This window comes from Coregonus lavaretus, assembly GCF_964263955.1.
Source record: "Coregonus lavaretus genome assembly, chromosome: 3".
Classification (NCBI taxonomy): domain Eukaryota; kingdom Metazoa; phylum Chordata; class Actinopteri; order Salmoniformes; family Salmonidae; genus Coregonus; species Coregonus lavaretus.
Window position 1 is genome coordinate 52350209 of NC_139990.1, and position 21204 is coordinate 52371412.

Genomic DNA, 21204 nt, shown 5'->3' on the forward strand with positions numbered 1-21204 from the left:
CGGGAGAAGGTTAACAGCTAAAGTGACCATACATCATCATCCCGGTTACACCAACGGCGGTACGGAAAGAGGGGAGCGCGATCGGGTATCATCTAAACCATTGTACCAGAGTGAGGGAACTGATGACTAAGAGACCGCTGAGAGATTCCAGACCTCCAAGAGATTCCAGACCTCCAAGACATTCCAGACCGCCGAGAGATTCCAGACCTCCAAGACATTCCAGACCGCCGAGAGATTCCAGACCTCCAAGACCTTCGAGACCACCGAGAGATTCTAGAACTCCAAGATGAACCAGATATCCCCATCATTGATTTCTCTGCCCTTGACTAATTTCCCTGAGGATAAGGGGAATGGCATACTGACAATAGTAAAGAGCAAAATAATAAGGCAGAGAAGGGAAGCAGATAAGATTCAAATGTATATTCCTGCACAGGCAGGAAGCATAACTAAAATACAGAAAGGGATTGTTATTAAAGTACAAGGGTCAACTGGTTATTGGTGTGGGAGGAACCAATACAAGGATTATGGGGAAATCACATGGGGTAACTGTGACCTTAAGATAATAATAGAAAAAGACAGATGGATCATAGACATAAGAATAACAGCCCAGGTGTCACACCCTGGTTCTGGGACTCATGATGTTGAGCCAGGGTGTGTGCATTCTATGTGTTCATTTTCTATGTTTGTATTTCTGTTGGGTTTATTTCTATGTTTGGTCAATGACTCCCAATCGGAGGTAACGAGTGTCAGCTGTCGGCTCGTTATCTCTGATTGGGAGCCATATTTAATCTGTATGTTTTCCTGTGGGTGTTGTGGGTTTTTGTTCCATGTTCTGTCAGTATTGCAGAGGACTTCACGAATCGTTCTTGTTTTGTTGTTTTGTTCCAGACTTTGAATTAATAAAGTCATGTTCGCTCAACGCGCTGCGCTTTGGTCTACTCATTTGGAAGACGTTCGTGACAGAAAAACCCACCATACCAAGACCAAGCAGCGTGTCCAGGAGCAGGCAGCCTGGACGTGGGAGCAGATCTTGGACGGGCAGGGGTCCTGGACCTGGGAGGAAATCCTGGCCGGGATGGATCGCCGGCCATGGAGTGAGACGGTGGAGGCGCGCCGTAGAGAGGAGCTACGGCGTGATCAGGGTCGTCGTCGGACGGTCGTGAGTCAACCCCAGAAAATTTTTAGGGGGGGGCACACGGCATGGACGACGGGGCTGACGGAGGAGAAAAGGGGGAGTATCCAGGAGGCCACCAGGCCAGGGGTACACCGCCCTGTACGTCCTGTGCGGATGCCTCACACAGAGTGTGGGAGGGTAGGCATTCAGCCAGGACGGGTGGTGGCCGCTGTTCACTCCAGGCCTCCTATCCGTCTCCACAGCCCGGTCCGGCCTGTTCCTGCCACCCGCACCAAGTCTACGGTGTGCGTCGACAGCCCTGCCCGACCTGTTCCTGCTCTACGCACCAAGTCTACGGTGTGCGTCGACAGCCCTGTCCGGCCCAGTCCTGCTCCCCGCACCAAGTCTACGGTGCGCGTCGCCAGCCCGGTCCGGCCTGTTCCTGCCACCCGCACCAAGTCTACGGTGCGCGTCGCCAGCCCGACCCGGCCTGTTCCTGCCACTCGCACCAAACCTACGGTGCGCGTCGCCAGCCCGGTCCGGCCTGTTCCTGCCACCCGCACCAAGTCTACGGTGTGCGTCGCCAGCCCGACCCGGCCTGTTCCTGCCACTCGCACCAAACCTACGGTGCGCGTCGCCAGCCCGGTCCGGCCTGTTCCTGCCACCCGCACCAGGTCTACGGTGTGCGTCGCCAGCCCGACCCGGCCTGTTCCTGCCACTCGCACCAGACCTACGGTGCGCGTCGCCAGCCCGACCCGGCCTGTTCCTGCCACTCGCACCAAGCCTACGGTGCGCGTCGCCAGCCCGGTCCGGCCTGTTCCTGCCACTCGCACTAAGCCAGGGGTGCGAGTCGTCAGCCTGGTAAGGCCCGTTCCTCCTCCACGCACCAAGCCTACGGGGTGCGTCGTCAGCCCTGTCCGGCTCGTTCCTGCCCTCCGCACCAGGTCTGTGGTGCGCGTCGCCAGCCCATTCTGGTCCATTCCTGTTCCACGCACCAAGCCAGGGGCGCGTGTCGTCAGTCCGGCTCCGGCCAGCGGGGCTAGACAGGACCAGGGGTACTGTGGGGGGTGTATCGGAGGGTGGTGGTATAGGCCGGAGCCAGAACCGCCACCGAGGAGGTATGCCCGCCCAGCCCTCCCCTGTTTGGGGTTTTTGAGGCGCGGTCGCAGTCCGCGCCTTTAGGGGGGGGTACTGTCACACCCTGGTTCTGGGACTCATGATGTTGAGCCAGGGTGTGTGCATTCTATGTGTTCATTTTCTATGTTTGTATTTCTGTTGGGTTTATTTCTATGTTTGGTCAATGACTCCCAATCGGAGGTAACGAGTGTCAGCTGTCGGCTCGTTATCTCTGATTGGGAGCCATATTTAATCTGTATGTTTTCCTGTGGGTGTTGTGGGTTTTTGTTCCATGTTCTGTCAGTATTGCAGAGGACTTCACGAATCGTTCTTGTTTTGTTGTTTTGTTCCAGACTTTGAATTAATAAAGTCATGTTCGCTCAACGCGCTGCGCTTTGGTCTACTCATTTGGAAGACGTTCGTGACACCAGGACTTAGATAAACAATTGGATGTAGTACTTCTAAGTGCTACATTTCCAGGGGGTAGGGTTGTTGAAGTAATTATTCCTTGGGAAAGTGCATTGAACCCTTTACATGTTAGAGCCATACCAAATGCAGAAGAAAGGGAATGGAAGGAAGCGTTAAACAATGATTGGTATAGATGAGTACAATATATTACATTACAATTAAATAAAGAAAATAGTCTAATATGCACCACATCTCCGTTTAAAGAATTAACAGTAGTTCAAAATCTTCACAGTTACCAGGACTGTGTGCTAGGATTCAATCACAACTTTTGTAATATTTAGGGAATTCTAACTATAAACAATTTTATGATCAACCAGGAGGAGGAGAGAAGTGTAAGCAATTGTTAGAATAGGAACAAGGAAAAGGGAAATACCAGAGTAATATCAAATAGATTATGAGGAAATATAGGAATGTTACAATGAAACAATTGGGTTATATCATTTGGGAGAATTCAAGGGAGAATGTGAAACTAGGGGGCGTTTAAACAGATAGCGTTTGGAATACAGGGACCCCTCAAAGAAGAATGTATCAGGCAGCAGGATCAAGTATTAGAAATGTGTATTAAGAATGAGTGGTGAAACATAATAATTTGTCATATAGTCAAAGTTAATAGGATGTTTTGGATTGGAAATTAACTCAACTGAACTGTTATGATCTGTCCGTTCCTGAGGTTACTACGGATGGTGTCGTAATGCATAGCAGAGATAATTCGGTCCAGAACGGTGTAAACCTCAATAAAAACCAAAAACCAAAAACCCGGCTGAAGAGGAGCAACAAAGGCGTTGAAGACGTTCTTGTCCGACACCACCTCTGCCAGGAGACCTGAATCCAGCAATCAAAGCAATAAATTGCCTTCTCTTTTGTGCCTTTTCTCTCAAGAATGTGACAGGAATCCATGTGGAGTGAGCAGGAAGAGAGAGATCTATGCCAATACAACGTTCTTCAGAGTTACTGGTTGGCAAAATGGACAAAACAGAATGATGGTGGAGGTGGGGCGGCTCAGGTGTGACATTGGAATTGGGGCATTGCCATGGGCAATCCAAGATGAACTATGAAGCTATCTGAAGGACATAAAGAGGACGCCAGAAGATTGAGTGCCGGTAGAGGAAGGGAGTGTTAGTTGAGGTAGTATGTTGAATTGAGGAGTTATTATACACTGCTAAATTGATAGTAATTTAGACTAGGAATGCATTAAGATACTGATCAGTTGTAATTCTCGTTATGAGGAAGGTAATGCTAAAATTATGGATAATATAAAGGTACATTCTGTTAGTGTCAATATGTGCCAAGGTGAGAGTTTTAACTTTGAATGATGGAACCAAGGTGACTAAGAATTGTCATTCTAAATTTGTTTTGGGTAATTAATTTGAGTATGATTATGAATTGTAAGCTGACTGATTGATCTGAATGAAGATATGTGAGATGTTGACACTATTTTTAAACATGTCCTAGGTAGTATGCTTAAAACAATGCTACGTTAGTTTTAATGTGTTAGGAGACTAACACTTATGTTGGAATTATTTTGAGTAGAAATAGTGATATTTTTATTATGAGTATAACCTTGAATGCAAAGATTGTAATTGATAGCATAAACATGATATACTTTTGTAAATGTATGGGATTAGTAATCCCATTAGGAGGGATATGATGTATATTCTTTAATAAATTAGAAGATAGAACTGGGTTAATCACGAACATTGAGTTAGAATTGTTTGTTACTGGGCTAGGAATTTTATTGGGGCATGTCACTGTGTGTGTGGGGGAGTAGAGAGAAACTGCCCTAGGGTCAAGGTGCTTGCTCTTACTTGAATCCATGGCTGCCTTTTGTCTCTCTCTTCAAACACAGTGAAGGGAGCGGCACCAGGGTTGAATAGAGTTTGGGCTAGACCTTTGTCTCCTTGGTATCTTCTTGATTGATTACAGCTTGAGGGGGTGAGGTACAGGGGAGCGGGTGATTGGTTGGAGTAATAGTTCAGCCGTCCTCAGGGACAAAGGAAGTGGGCGGAGCAATAAAAGAGTGGGAAAACAGAAGAGGACTATATAAGATGAAGAGGGACCTTAAGAAGGGTGTGCCCCTCTGCAGATGGGTATCGGCTTTGTTGAGAACTTTAATAAAGTCATTTCTTGATGCAACAAAAACTCTGTAAGACCTTATTTGTAATAAAGTATGGTGGTTATTTTCCACAACAGAGGTACCAGTACCAAGAAATCTTGATTTTCTCAGCCAGAAACGTTACTTTTTGGTTAACGTTAGTGAGAGCTTTTAAGGCCATACCCTCACCAGATAGGTGACTATCTAACTCACATTCAAGTTATCCCACAGTATCGTTGACGGTAACCACTGTATCTATAGTCAGGTTGAATGGCTGGAACCCGGTTACCGAGATTTACTGCCCAAAACCACTCCCTTTTCCCGGGATAAATACAATGCATTCGGAAAGTATTCAGGCCCCTTGACTTTTTCCACATTTACAGCCTTACACGTTACAGCCTTATTCTAAAATGGATTAAATAAATTAAAAAATAATCGATCTACACACAATACCCCATAATGACAAAGTGAAAACAGGTTGTTAGACATTTTTGCAAATGTATTACAAATAAAAAACAGAAATGCCATGAGAAACAAGATTCTCTGGTCTGATGAACCAAGATTGAATGCCAAGCATCACGTCTGAAGGAAACCTGGTACAATCCCTACGGTGAAGCATGGTGGTGGCAGCATCATGCTGTGAGAATGTTTTTCAGCGGCAGGGACTGGGAGACTAGCCAGGATCGAGGCAAAGATGAATGGAGCAAAGTACAGAGACCTCTTTAATGAAAACCTGCTCCAGAGCAATCAGGACCTCAGACTGGGGCGAAGGTTCACCTTCCAACAGGACAAACTTGGCACACCTGTATTTGGAGAGTTTCTCACATTCTTCTCTGCAGATCCTCTCAAGCTGTGTCAGGTTGGATGGGGAGCGTCGCTGCACAGCTATTTTCACGTCTCACCAGATATGTTAGATCGGGTTCAAGTCCGGGCTCTGGCTGGGCCACTCAAGGACATTCAGAGTCCCGAAGCCACTCAGGCGTTGTCTTGGCTGTGTGCTTAGGGTCATTGTCCTGTTGGAAGGTGAACCTTCGCCCCAGTCTGAGGTCCTGAGTGCTCTGGAGCAGGTTTTCATCAAAGATCTCTCTGTTTTTTGCTCTGTTCATCTTTCCCTCGATCCTGACTAGTCTCCCAGTCTCTGCCACTGAAAAACATCCCCACAGCATGATGCTGCCACCACCATGCTTCACCGTATGGATGGTGCCAGGTTTCCTCCAGACGTGACGCTTGGCATTCAGGCCAAAGAGTTCAATCTTGTTTTCATCAGACTAGAGAATCTTGTTTCTCATGGTCTGAGTCTTTAGGTGCCTTTTGGCAAACTCCAAGCGGGCTGTCATGTGCATTTTACTGAGGAGTGGCTTCCGTCTGGCCACTCTACCATAAAGGCCTGATTGGTGGAGTGCTGCAGAGATGGTTGTCCTTCTGGAAGGTTCTCATATCTCCACAGAGGAACTCTGGAGCTCTGTCAGTGTGACCATCGGGTTCTTGGTCACCTCCCTGACCAAGGCCCTTCACCCCCGATTTTTCAATTTGGCCAGGCGGCCAGTTCTAAGAAGAGTCTTGGTGGTTCCAAACTACATCTATTTAAGAATGATGGAGGCCACTGTGTTCTTGGGGACCTTCAATGCTGCAGACATTTTTTGGTACCCTTCCCCAGATCTGTGCCTCGACACAATCATGTCTCGGAGCTCTATGGACAATTACTTCAACCTCATGGCTTGATTTTTGCTTTGACATGCACTGTCAACTGTGGGACCTTATATAGACAGGTGTGTGCATTTCCAAATCATGTCCAATCAATTTAATTTACCACAGGTGGACTCCAATGAAGTTGTAGAAACATCTCAAGGATGATCAATGGAAACAGGATGCACCTTGAGCTCAATTTCGAGTCTCATAGCAAAGGCCTCCCACTCCTCTTTCTATTCTGGTTAGAGCCAGTTTGCACTGTTCTGTGAAGGGAGTAGTACACAGCGTTGTATGAGATCTTCAGTTTCTTGGCAATTTCTCGCATGGAATAGCCTTCATTTCTCAGAACAAGAATAGACTGATGAGTTTCAGAAGAAAGTCATTTGTTTCTGGCCATTTTGATCCTGTAATCGAACCCACAATTGCTGATGCTCCAGATACTGTACTCAACTAGTCTCAAAAGGCCAGTTTTATTTCTTCTTTAATTAGCACAACAGTTTTCAGCTGTGCTAACATAATTGCAAAAGGGTTTTCTAATTATCAATTAGCCTTTTAAAACGATAAACTTGGATTAGCAAACACAACGTGCCATTGGAACACAGGACTGACGGTTGCTGATAATGGGCCTCTGTACGCCTTTGTAGATATTCCATTAAAAATCAGCTGTTTCCAGCTACAGTAGCCATTTACAACATTAACAATGTCTACATTGTATTTCTGATCAATTTGATGTTATTTTAATGGGAAAAAATATATATTTTCTTTCGAAACAAGGACATTTCTAAGTGACCCCAAACTTTTGAACGGTAGTTTATGTAAATAACGTATTTCTGTTATTTTATTTTTAATAAATTAGCAAACATTTCTAAAAACCTGTTTCGCTTTGTTGAGGAAAAAAATGAATTTAATCCATTTTAGAATAAGGCTGTAACGTAACAAAATGTGGAAAAAGTCAAGGGGTCTGAATACTTTTCGAATGCACTGTATATCTTGTGTTCATCTCAATGTACACATTAGGGGATAGACGTACTGCTTATAGCTAGTCCAGCTATACTGTAGCGCCTTACAACCTGTCCTGACCCCTGGTGGGAGCTGCTGCTAGTGCTAATCCAGTCCCCTGGTTATGAGGGGACTTTCAGTGAGGTTCCTAATCAGCAGCATCAGCCCCTCTCATCCTGCCTGTTAGCCTGTGTCAGCTCAGGTGAACTCTAATTGGTCTACAGGATTGGGGTTACACATACATCCAGTGTTTACTATTTCACTGGACTAGAACAAAGCCTGCATGTGCACACCAGGACCAGTGTAACCTAACCCCTGGCCTAACCTCACAGACTTGAGGGAAGGGGTTGACTGTAAAAATCCCAAACATAAAGACACTCAACCCAGCTGTGACAACTCAAACTCTTTTCAGCAATACCTTCAGGAGAATGAGTTAATGTTTAAAGACATGGAAACCCCCATTCCCAGTATTTGTGGAATACCGACATACTACATTACTATGAATACATTCATGAATGCTCTATAAATATGTCATGTTTATTATATGATCATGGATGTGTTATGTATGCTTAATGAACATACAGTTAATGTAAAGTCCTTACCCATATTTGTTTTACCATTTGAAAAGTTATTTTTAATGTACTGTTAAAGCAGTTTGGAATTAGTGTTAGACAATATCTAATCTCTCGTGACCAGACTATGTAGCATCTGACGCAATTACGTAAAGTTATAGTTGTGGGTTTCTGAGATTAGAGAATAGGCACAAAGGCCTCATATAGCCGTACCACATGCTACCACATGGTGGTAGTAAAAAAGTAGTCTATGGTTGTTGCAGTCTACTTCCTATGGCTGTAGTAGTGAGACGTTTAACCATTTGATTATAGTTTTTCCTTGCAACACTCTCGCTTTGACTTGTCCAACGGAACATGTTTCAAAATATTTCACCATATTGCACAAGAGTAAAGGCACATTACATACACAGTTTATATGACCAACTAAAGCATCAAACACAGACACACTTGTTGACTACACCCGGCGCGCGCGTGCACCATCGCACGCATGTTGATTTTTTCTGAGGCCTAATTTCTAACTTGCTACCCAGACCCCACGTGCATTTATTTTGCAACGCTCGCGCATGTAACGCCAGCGGAGACCACACCTTACGCATCTTGTGCGCGATCGTGGCAAAATAAATGTACACATACATGCTATTCAATCATTGCACCCACACTGCTCGCGCGCGTCAACGAGCGTCTGCGTGGCCAGGCGCTAACATAGAACTCGGATCTATTCGTGATACTCAACGTGCTGCAAATCCTGCCTCTCCCATCTCCTCATTGGTTCTTAGGAGCATCTACCCACATTGGTGATTGAAAGATGAACGATTAGTTACCGGAGTGTAACTCCAGTTCTATGAGTGGAGCGGAGCCCCATAGGGGAGCTCTGCTCCTAGTGGTTTACCCTCTGCCCTAAGGCAGCAGCAGCCTGAAACAAATTTATGCACACACCTGCAGCCAATGGGAGCACAGGTGTCCCTATAAGAGGGGATGCCTCCCCTCAATCTGCCTCCCGAGATATTATCTTCAGCGAGACTAGAGAGGGTCGGCAGGGCCTTAAGTCCTATGGGGCTCCGCTCCACTCATAGAACTGGAGTTACACTCCGGTAACTAATCGTTCTATATCGTGGAGCTCCGCCCCATAGGGGAGCTCTGCTCCTAGTGGTTTAAGGCGGAGCGTAGCGCTCCAAAATGTACTCCCTGCCGAGCCTAACACTTCCCATTAAAAAATTAAAAGGTCAAGCCTAGCAATGGCCGCAACCAATTCCCGCAGTACTGCAACTAAAAAACCCTATGGGCGTCACAATATACCGCGTCATCGGTTAAAGACCCGCCCCACCTAGTTCAATGGCAATGCCAATGACTAGTGGGCAGATCACCAGAATAGAAGCTACACTAATCTGTACTAGCAGATAGATGTGCCTCAATATCCTGTGAAAACACTACCGACCACTAATGGAATGACACCAAGTGTCACTCTACATTATGTGCACAGTAGACCGCCTCACTCACTCAATGGAATCCCAGAGATTAGTAGGCAGGAACAAAATATAAGTCATACTAAACTGAACAATCAGATAGATGACCTCACATTCTGTCAATTCAATACATGCCTCTACTGTACTGAACCTGTCAGTCAAGAGTCATGCCACAAGATATGCTTTCCATCCAAAGCGGACTTGATAGAAACCTGTGTCCATCGTCCTGCTTTTCTCTCTTCTAGCTCAAGATTCCCCTTCAGCTATGCTGAGTACAATCGAGCCAGAGAGATAGAAAGCCTATCTATCAAAAAACATGTTTTCCTAACCAAAGCGGACCTGATGGGAACCTGTCCATAGTCCTGCTTTATCCTCTCTTCCTGGCTCAAAATCTCCTTTCAGCTTTGCTGAGTACAGACCGAGCCAAAGAATTAGAAAACATATCTGTCAAGAATACGTCTTCCTAACCAAAGCGGACCTGATGGACACCCATGTCCACAGTCCTGCTTTTTCTCTCTTCCTTGCTCAAGATCTCCCTTCAGCCACGCTGAGTACAGATCGAGCCAAAGAGTTAGAAGACAAATCTAAGAGATAGAAACGGATAAATGGAGACGGTGTCGACCATGACGCTGCTCTACAAATATCCTCTACCCCTGTTCCTCTGAAGAGGGCAGTAGAAGCTGCTACTCCACGAGTGGAGTGAGCTCTGATACCCTGAGGCAGTTGTCGCCCCGCTGCCTCGTAAGCTGTCTCAATATCTTCACAAAGCCAATGAGACAATCGCTGTTTTGAAAGTGGTCTACCTAATGCAGCCGCACCGTGACACACAAACAGCTGAGGCGATGACCTAATCGCTGCTGTGCGCTCAACGTAACACGCCAAAGCGCGCACTGGGCACAGACAATGAAGCTTTTCCTCACTCCTCTCCCCATGAGGAGGGGGAGAAAAAGCCCACAACTCCACGGTCTGTGATCTATATGCACTGCTAATAACCTTCGGCACAAACGCCGGGTTAGGACGTAACACCGCTCTGCTCAGATCGCCATTAATGGCAAGGCAGTCGGGTCTCGTCGACAGGGCACACAAATCACTGACACGCTTAGCGGTAGTCAAGGCGAGCAACAGTGCCGTCTTGATAGACAGCATCTTGAGGGGTATTTGATTCAATGGCTCGAACGGCGACTTACATAGCGCTTTGAGTACCAAAGCCAAATTCCACTGGGGCAGCGTGGCTCTAGGCATTGGCCTAAGCCGCCACGTTCCCAATAAGAAACGTTTCACTAAAGGGTGGCTGAACACGTTCGTTCCGCCAAACCCCTCATGACCAGCTGAAATTGCCGCTGCAAACACTCTAATGGTGGAGGGCGATTTCTGCTTATCAAACATAAACTGCAGAAAAGAGAGCACACTCTCAACCTGACAGTTCATGGGGTCCACACCTTGTGTGTCACACCATCGTGAAAAAACGTTCCATCTGCTGGTATACATCCTAGAAGTGGAACCGGCTCGTGCACCTTGTATGGTTCTGATCACTGCATCAGATAACCCACGGCGCCTCAACCTGTCCCATTCAGGAACCAAGCCTTCAGTGGTTGGCCGATTATGGGCCACTGCCCTATCGAGCCTCCCGCCTGGGTCAACGCGTCCCGTCGATGTGGAATTGGCCAAGGTGGCGCAATCAACATCTGACTCATCTCCGCAAACCACGGAGCCCCCGGGCGATCGGGCGCTATCAGTATCACTGACAGCCCCTCTGACCTCACCCTGGCTAGCAGTGGGAGAATGCAAGACAGCGGAGGGAATGCATACAGGAGAACTTTCGGCCACGGGTAGTGCGCGAATGCGTCTCTTCCCAGTGGTGGTTCGTCCTGTTCCCTCATAGAGAACCATAGGGGACATTGCGCGTTCACGCGTGACGCGAATAGATCCACCTCGGCTCTCCCAAACTGTTCCCAAATTTGGAGAACAATGTCCGGATGCAGACACCACTCGTCGTCTCGAGGACCCCCTCTTGACATGAGGTCTGCTCCTACGTTCAAGTAGCCCGGAATGTGTGCTGCTCTCAACGAGCGAAGGTGCTTGTGAGTCCACAGCCACAATTCCTCTGCCGCCCGGTGGAGAACAGGAGACCTGACTCCTCCCTGGCGATTTATGTGAGCCACTGTGGTCCGGTTGTCTGACCAGACCAGCACATCGCGACCCCGAAGGGTAGGCGCGAAGTGGGTCAGAACCAGTCGAACCGTTTCCAACTCCAAGAGGTTTATGTGACGACCTGATTGAGGCCACACACCTCCTATCGCTTGAGTCTGACATGTCCCTCCCCATCCAGTCAGAGAAGCATCTGTAAATACCGGAATGTAGGATGACACCTTGCCCATCAGGACTCCGTGCGTGAGAACGCTCGGATTCCTCCAATAGTCCAGGTCTGCTCTTAGCGAGAGAGGAACCACCACCAACCGATGACGTTGACGCACTGGGTCTAGTCTTAGTTGGGCGAACCATCGCTGTATTCTGCGCATGTGCAGGAGTCCCAGCGGAACCACAGAGTGGGCTGACGACATGAGACCCAAAAGTGACATGATCGACAGCGCCATCACTGTGCGATTCGGACAACACTTCCTCAGGGCTAGCAACAATGCTACCCTTCGAGGGTCCGAAATTCGAGCCCTCATCATTACAGTGTCTAGCTGTAGCCCCAGGTAGACAATCTGATGACTGGGCCAGGGTGCGCTCTTTTTCCAATTCACAGCGAACCCCAGACGCGTGAGATGAATCACTGTCTGTGTTGTGTGAGTGAACGCCAGCTCTGCTGACGGGGCGAGAACCAGCAGGTCGTTTAGGTAGGCTAATAGCCTTATCCCTTGACGACGCAACGGTTCCAATGCCGCCTCCACACATTTGGAAAACGTTCGAGGTGCCAGGGCGTACCCGAATGGCATCCTCGTGAACTCGTACGCCACCCCTTGAAAGGCGAACCGCAGAAACTTCCTGTGACGCGATTGTATCGGCACATGGAAGTACGCGTCCTTTAGGTCTATGCTTGTACAAAAGTCTCCTTTCTGGACACATTCCAGTAGACGTTTTGTCGTCAGCATTCGGAAGGGTCGTTTGGTTATGCTCTCGTTGAGAGTGCGTAAATCCAAAATCGGCCTCACTCCCCCCGTCTTTTGGGGCACTAGGAAATAAGGCGAATATAGCCCTTTGTTCCTTTGCTCCCGGGGAACTACTGTGACCGCCTCCTTCGCCAAAAGTTCCGTAATCTCTGACATCAGAGCGGCCACTTTGTCTGGCGTTTTCATCACCGTCTCCACCACTCCCCTGAACGGGGGTGGGGTTCGATGGAATTGGAGGGCATAACCCTTCTGCAACGTCTGTTCTAGCCAGCGTGAGAGGGTACAGCTTCGTTGCCACTGCCAGCAATGCAGAGAAAGCGGGCGCGCACGAAGCTGTGGTGCATCCAGTAGGAAGGACCTGTATTCCTCTATGGCCCTCGCCGCCGCTATTCCCCAACACTGGGTTGGTGGAATAGCCCAAGGCGGGCCCCCCTCGAAAGGGAGAGGAAACATCAGCTCGTTCTGAGAGAATCGGAGGCCTTGATACGTCAGTTACGTCTGTAACTCTAGTATTCCGGCCCTCCGTGAACGTAGCACGGTTTTGAGCTGCACTGACTGAGGTATTAACCTGAGACAGAGCGCCCTCCCCGGATAGCAATTGCGTCATCATGTCATTGTCTGACTGAGACTGCTGCTTGCCATGAGATCCGTCCACTGCAGTACTCAACAGAGTCTGGAAAGTGTGGTCTCTAACTGGTACCACAAGGTGGCGCCACAATACCTATTTTTCACTGGTCTCATGAGGTTGCTCAACTACACACTCTAGGTGTGGTGAGCTGTACTCAGAGTAGTGGGTATTGTTACGTTCTGAATTAACCTGGGGCGCCCATACATCGGTTACACCTGTAACTCTAGTATTTCGGCCCTCCGTGAACGTCGCACAGGTCTGAACTGCGCTTGCTGAGGCGTTAGCCTGAAGCAAGGCATCATTCCCAGCTAGCGGCTGCGTCTTCATGTCATACTTAGACTGAGACAGCTGCCTGCTATGTGAGACCTTTACTACAGAGCTCCTAGGAGTCTGTAGTAAAATATCTTTATTAGGTGAGCTAAGGCTACGCCTTACTACCTTTTTCTCCTTCCTCTCCTGTGTGTGTTCAACTACGCACCTTCGGTGGGTTGAGCTACACTCAGGATGGTGGGAGAGATTCATCGGACATGTAGTACTCTGCAATGTGTCATGGAAAAAGGGCTCTTTTGTGACAATGTCAGTGGGAGCCAACTCTTTATTCACATAACAACAATAAACATTTCCCTCCATGCCCTGAACAATAGGGTGGGGGGGAACAGTGGGCTCTGTCGCGTCCAGCGCCGAGCCGTCATCCGTCCTCTCCCCCTCGTCCCGTCATTGACGCCGTCGTTTCTGGCTGACCTTCTGGTGTTGCCAGGACGGTTTTGTGACGACCTCTCTCGCCGGCGGAATCGTCGCCACCACTGTCGTCGCTGGGGGGGCCGAGCCCGCTCGCCTGCTGTCGGTGGTAGGCGCCTGTCGCCTGGCCCGTCGCCTCCCTGTAGTTCTACTGGGGGCGTTAGAGGTTGACGGGTTAGTTGAGGCCCTGCTAAACTTGCCTGCCAATGGCAGGTGTTTAGCCAGGTGCTTCCTCTCTTCGTCTAGCTTGCCGAAACGCTCCGTCGCCTCCATAACGGCGACCCCAAAGAGGCCCTCGCTAGAGACGGGAGCGTTTAGCAGCGAGGCTCTGTCCGTCTCCTTCATGGCCGTCATTGACAGCCAGAGGTGACGTTCCATGACCACCGAGGTGGCCATGGACCGGCCTGCGTATATCGCTGACGCCTGTGTCAGATGAAGAATAGCGCCAGAAATCCTGGACGCCTCTTCAATCTCCTCGCTGGTCAACTCAGACCTACCCGTTGTTAGACGGGATAGGGAGGCCGCGAGGAGGGCAATGTTGTTAGCCGCTGACACAGCCTGGGCTCCCAGCGTAAAGGACTTCTCAGCCAGCTGTGCTGTGAGTCTGTCCTTTTGTGCTGGCAAGGTGGCTTTCTTGGAGGCCGCCCAGGGACTCGAACCCGGCACTAGATACGCCGCCATGGCGCTCTCGAGCCTAGGGATTCCCTTGGCAGCCCACTCACGTCCAGCCACTCTCGTGAATGGGGTGTACACTCTGGCCGGCGAACGCGCCGCCAGGGGTGTATCCCACGAGCCCTCGACATATTTTCAGAGAGAAGGCATAGCAGGAGCCATTGGCTCAGCTGCCTTTCTCGGTCTAGAGTAGGGGCCGCCCTCCATCATGTCGACCTCCACAGGGGGGGGAGCAGGGGGCAGCGCTATCTCAAGTCGATTCGCGGCTCTCTCAATGAGTTTGGGAAAGTCCGAACGCAGAGAGGCCGCTGCGAAGGACAGGGCTGCTGACGTAACAGAGCCCGTGTCGTCATCGCACAAGGAGCCTTCAGATCTCACACTCCCCAAAGGGAAGGGGGTCTTGAAGGTTGGCGTCAGAGGGTCGGATTGTTCCATTGGAACATCCATCTCTGCGTCTCTCTCCTTGTCATCCCCTGAGTCAGCACTGTCCGTCGACGCCCCTGAAGCAGAGGCGAGAAGAGACAGTACATCCTCTAGGGGGATATCCTCCCTAAAAAACGCCCAACGCTGCTTCCTCACCTTCATAGGAAGGAGGGCGCAGGAGGCGCAATTAGGGGGATTGCCGGTCCCTTCCTTGGCATGCTGTGGCCCCAAACACACGAAACAGAGGTCGTGGGGGTCCGTAGATGCCATGGAGGTACATCGGCACTGAGCCCTGAAAAGGGCTTTTGGGGGTGGAAAATCTCCTGGTGTGCTCATATTAGAAGACGTCGATGGCTGGCTCATCGACGGCGATTTCTTCCTGAGTCTTCTCTTCGTCTCTTCTTGGCTTCTTCAGTCTAGTCGTCCAGTCGCTGAAGATAATGGGAGGCAGATTGAGGGGAGGCATCCCCTATTATAGGGACACCTGTGCTCCCATTGGCTGCAGGTGTGTGCATAAATTTGTTTCAGGCTGCTGCTGCCTTAGGGCAGAGGGTAAACCACTAGGAGCAGAGCTCCCCTATGGGGCGGAGCTCCACGATATAGAACTGAGGTCCACTCTCCAGTCCAGTTGGTTGTGGTAATGCACCATAAAGTTGGTTGACAACCGCCATATAAAGTCCAAAGAAGAAGAAGAAGCCTGAAGGAGGAGAGATTACTAGAAAACAAACGTTTACCGGTTTATCTGTGTATTCATTGTCGGAGTAGAGGACCTTGTGCATTTCAGGTAAAATAACAACCCAATGTTTATATCCCAGGACAAATTAGCTAGCAACCGCAAGCTAGCTAGCTAAATTCCCATAAATGTTGAATGCTTTTTGACCTGTCCCGAAATTAATATAATTGGTTAAGAGTTTGTTTTGATATTTCAACCTGCGTGTCCCTGATCATGTCTGGTGTGGGAGGACAAAATCAACTTGTGCAATCGCTAGTGCAGTCCGGGGAGCACATTAGAAATTAGGCCTCAGAAAACCTACAGTAGAGAAAAGCGGCCGGGTCTCATAGACTAGAGGTAACATAGTAAACAAATCCAGAACACTGAAATTAGAATGATATGTTACGTTTGGTATGGTTACATAAGATAGATGGTTACTTAAGCCAAAACGAAAGTAGGGTGGTTGGTCGGGGTGGATGCGTGGGTGTATAACCCGAACGTCTAGCAACCCAAAGGTTACAAGTTTGAATCTCATCAAGAGCAACTTTAGCATTTTAGCAACTTTTCAACTACTTACTACTTTTTAGCTACTTTGCAACTACTTAGCATGTTAGCGAACCCTTCCCCTAACCTTAAACCTTTTAGCTAACCCTTAACCCTGACCCCTAGCTTAGCTAAAATTAGCTAGCTAGCTATTGTTAGACACCTAGCTAGAATTTGTACTTTTTGAAAATTCGTAACATATTGTACGTTTTTTGAAAATTCGTAACATATAATAAGAATTGTAATTCATAACATATCATATAAAATGGGTGATGGACATCCACAAATTAATACATACCATAAGAAACGTAACATATCATACACTAAATGAAGTGTCTCAAATTGACATACAAAATAACATGAAATGCTCTGAGACCAGGTTGAGTAAAGAGAGGAAGAGGTGAAGAAGGGTTGTTCAAACATCACATCTTCCCTCCATCATAAACTTAATCGACTTACATCAAACTCCTCCCAGAATCCTGCTTTGCTCTTCTTGTCTCCCTCGTTCTCTCTCTCCGCCGTCTGGTCCAGCAGCCTCACTCTGCTGTCAATGTCTGCTGCATTCACTCTGGTGGAGAAGTAGGGCTGAAGGAGAGAAGGATGGAGTGGACAGGAAAGAGAGGAGAAGTCAAGATTTGTTCAGATATGGCTCTATCTTGTCATTCAGGTGATCTTTAACCCATTATAAGATACAGTATCTCCAACCTGTGTAAGGTTGTAACTTGACTGTATGGCGTCCTAAGTCGTTACCTGTTTGAGGTGCACCCAGGTTCCAGACATCTCCTCGATGCCTTTGTGTTTGTAGTGCTCCACCAGGTCTGCCAGGGTGTCAAACATCTCCTTGCCTCCCACCGTGTACCGGTCATTCTATTTATATAAATATATGACGACATGGGTCCCTTTATGCCTGGCGAAAACCAAACCCTGCATTCCACAGTAAGAACCTTATACCAACGGTCAAGCATGGTGGTGCTAGTGTGATGGTTTGGGGATGTTTTGCTGCCTTAGGACCTGGACGACTTGCCTTAATAGAAGGAACCATAAATTCTGCTCTGTATCTGATAATTCTACTGGAGAATGTCAGGCCATCCGTCTGTGAGCTGAAGCTGAAGCGCAGCTGGGTCATGCAGCAAGACAATGATCCAAAACAAACAATCAAGTCATGAAAATGGCTAAAAAGCAACACATTTTGAAGTTTTGGAATGGCCTAGTCAAAGTCCAGACCTAATCTCAATTGGGATGTTGTGGCAGTTCCTGCTTGAAAACCCACAAATGTTGTTGAGTTAAAGTAGTTCTGCAAGCAAGAGTGGGCCAAAATTCCTCCACAGCGACGAGAGAGACTAATCAACTACTACAGGTAGCATTTGGTTGCTGTCATTGCAGCTAACGGTGGCACAACCAGTTAGTGTAAGGGGGCAATTACATTTTTACACAGAGGAATTGGGTGTTGCATAACTTTGTCAATTAAATAAATACAGTAAGTATCAATTTGTTTTGTTATTTGTAAACTATCTAATATTAGGTTTTGGTTGAATATCTTATAGCATTCAGTATCAAAAATATGTAAAAATAGAGAAAATCTGAAAGTGGGCAAATACATTTTCACGGCACTGTGTATATATATATATATATATACACAGTGCCTTCGGAAAGTATTCAGACCCCTTGACTTTTTCCACAAACATTCTCAGCAATCTACACACAATACCCCATAATGACAAAGCGAAAACAGGTTTTTTGAAAAAAACAAAAACAGAAATACCTTATTTACATAATTATTCAGACCCTTTGCTATGAGACTCGAAATTGAGCTCAGGTGCATCTTGTTTCCATTGATCATCCTTGATATGTTTATACAACTTGATTGGAGTCCACCTTTGGTAAATTCAATTGATAGGACATGATTTGGAAAGGCACACACCTGTCTATATAAGGTCCCACAGTTGACAGTGCATGTCAGAGCAAAAACCAAGACATGAGGTCGAAGGAATTGTCCGTAGAGCTCCGAGACAGGATTGTGTCGAGGCACAGATCTGGGGAAGGGTACCAAAAAATGTCTGCAGCATTGAAGGTCCCCAAGAACAAAGTGGCCTCCATCGTTCTTAAATGGAAGAAGTTTGGAACCACCAAGACTCTTCCTAGAACTGGCCGAACTGGCCGCCTGGCCAAACTGAGCAATCAGTGGAGAAAGGCCTTGGTCAGGGAGGTGACCAAGAACTCTTTGGTCACTCTGACAGAGCTCTAGAGTTCCTCTGTGGAGATGTGAGAACCTTCCAGAAGGACAACCATCTCTGCAGCACTCCACCAATCAGGCCTTTATGGTAGAGTGGCCAGACGGAAGCCACTCCTCGGTAAAAGCCACATGACAGCCCGCTTGGAGTTTGCCAAAAGGCACCTAAAGACTCTCAGACCATGACAAGCAAGATTCTCTGGTCTGATGAAACCAAGATTGAACTCTTTGGCCTGAATGCCAAGCGTCACGTCTGGAGGAAACCTGGCACCATCCCTACGGTGAAGCATGGGGGTGGCAGCATCATGCTGTGGGTATGTTTTTCAGTGGCAGGGACTGGGAGACTAGTCAGGATCGAGGGAAAGATGAACGGAGCAAAGTACAGAGAGATCCTTGATGAAAACCTGCTCCAGAGCGCTCAGGACCTCAGACTGGGGCGAAGGTTCACCTTCCAACAGGACAACCACCCTAAGCACACAGCCAAGACAACGCAGGAGTGGCTTCAGGACAAGTCTCTGAATGTCCTTGAGTGGCCCAGCTAGAGCCTGGACTTGAACCCGATCAAACATCTCTGGAGACACCTGAAAATAGCTGTGCAGTAACGCTCCCCATCCAACCTGACAGAGCTTGAGAGGATCTGCAGAGAAGAATGGGAGAAACTCCCCAAATACAGTTGTGCCAAGCTTGTAGCGTCATACCCAAGAAGACTCAAGGCTGTAATCGCTGCCAAAGGTGCTTCAACAAAGTATTGAGTAAAGGGTCTGAATACTTAATTAAATGTGATATTTCTGTTTTATTTTATTTTTATAAATTAGCTACAATTTCTAAAAAACTGTTTTTGCTTTGTCATTATGGGGTATTGTGTGTAGATTGATTAGGGGAAAAAAACGATTTAATGCATTTTAGAATAAGGCTGTAACGTAACAAAATGTGGAAAAAGTCAACGGGTCTGAATACTTTCCGAATGCACTGTGTGTGTGTATATGTATATATATATTAGTACCAGTCAAAGGTTTGGACACACCTACTCATTCCAGGGTTTTTCTTTATTTTTACTATGTTCTACATTGTAGAATAATAGTGAAGACATCAAAACTATGAAATAACACATATGGAATCATGTAGTAACCAAAAAAGTGTTAAACAAATCAAAATATATTTATATTTGAGATTCTTCAAATAGCCATAATTTGCCTTGATGACAGATTTGCCCACTCTTGGCATTCTCTCAACCAGCTTCACCTGGAATGCTTTTCCAACAGTCTTGAAGGAGTTCCCACATATGCTGAGCACTTGTTGGCTGCTTTTCCTTCACTCTGCGGTCCGACTCATCCCAAACCATCTCAATTTGGTTGAGGTCAGGGGATTGATGCAGCACTCCATCACTCTCCTTCTTGGTAAAATAGTCCTTACACAGCCTGGAGGTGTGTTGGGTCATTGTCCTGTTGAAAAACAAATGATAGTCCCACTAAGCCCAAACCAGATGGGATGGTGTATCGCTGCAGAATACTGTGGTAGCCATGCTGGTTAAGTGTGCCTTGAATTCTAAATAAATCACAGACAGTGTCTACAGCAAAGCACCCCCACAACATAACACCTCCTCCTCCATGCTTTATGGTGGGAAATACACAGATGGAGATTATCCGTTCACCTACACCGCGTCTCACAAAGACACAGCGGTTGGAACCAAAAATCTCAAATTTGGACTCCAGACCAAAGGACACATTTCTACTGATCTAATGTCCGTTGCTCGTGTTTCTTGGCCCAAGCAAGTCTCTTCTTCTTATTGGTGTCCTTTAGTAGTGGTTTCTTTGCAGCAATTCGACCACGAAGGCCTGATTCACACAGTCCCCTCAGAACAGTTGATGTTGAGATGTGTCTGTTACTTGAACTCTGTGAAGCATTTATATGGGCTGCAATTTCTGAGGCTGGTAACTCTAATGAACTTATCCTCTGCAGCAGAGGTAACTCTGGGTCTTCCATTCCTGAGAGCCAGTTTCATCAGGTCGCTTGATGGTTTTTGCGACTGCACTTGAAGAAACGTTCAAAGTTCTTGAAATGTTCCGTATTGACTGACCTTCATATCTTAAGGTAATGATGGACTGTCATTTATCTTTGCTTATTTGATCTGATCTTCCCATAATATGGACTTGGTCTTTTACCAAATAAGGCTATCTTCTGTATACCACCCCTACCTTGTAACAACACAACTGATTGGCTCAAACGCATTAAGAAGGAAAGAAATTCCACAAATGAACTTTTAAGAAGGCACACCTGTTAATTGAAATGCATTCCAGGTGACTGTCTCATGAAGCTGTTTGAGAGAATGCCAAGAGTGTGCAAACCTGTCATCAAGGCAAAGGGTGGCTATTTGAAGAATTTCAAATATAAAATATATTTTGATTTGTTTAACACCTTTTTTGTTACTACATGATTCCATATGTGTTATTTCATAGTTTTGATGTCTTCACTATTATTCTACAATGTAGAAAATAGTAAAAATAAAGAAAAACCCTTGAATGAGTAGGTGTGTCCAAACTTTTGACTGGTACTGTGTAAATATACACACACACACGGAACGATATAGAATATAGAAACGGTCAATAATACACATTAATAATGTTATTTTGGT

At 47.1% G+C, this 21204-nt stretch overlaps 1 protein-coding gene across 5 annotated transcripts in view; it reads right to left on the minus strand.

The window, feature by feature from the left end:
- The window catches only part of ptpn6 (protein tyrosine phosphatase non-receptor type 6), a 54173-nt gene that overhangs the window by 16331 nt on the left and 16638 nt on the right, over nucleotides 1-21204 (minus strand). For all 5 annotated transcript variants that reach the window (XM_084158770.1, XM_084158772.1, XM_084158773.1 and 2 more), the window contains 2 exons: nucleotides 17093-17209; nucleotides 16802-16927 (listed from right to left, as the gene is read on the minus strand). In XM_084158770.1, the coding sequence (XP_084014896.1) occupies nucleotides 16802-16927; nucleotides 17093-17209 (243 nt within the window). The remainder of the gene's footprint in view (nucleotides 1-16801; nucleotides 16928-17092; nucleotides 17210-21204) is intronic.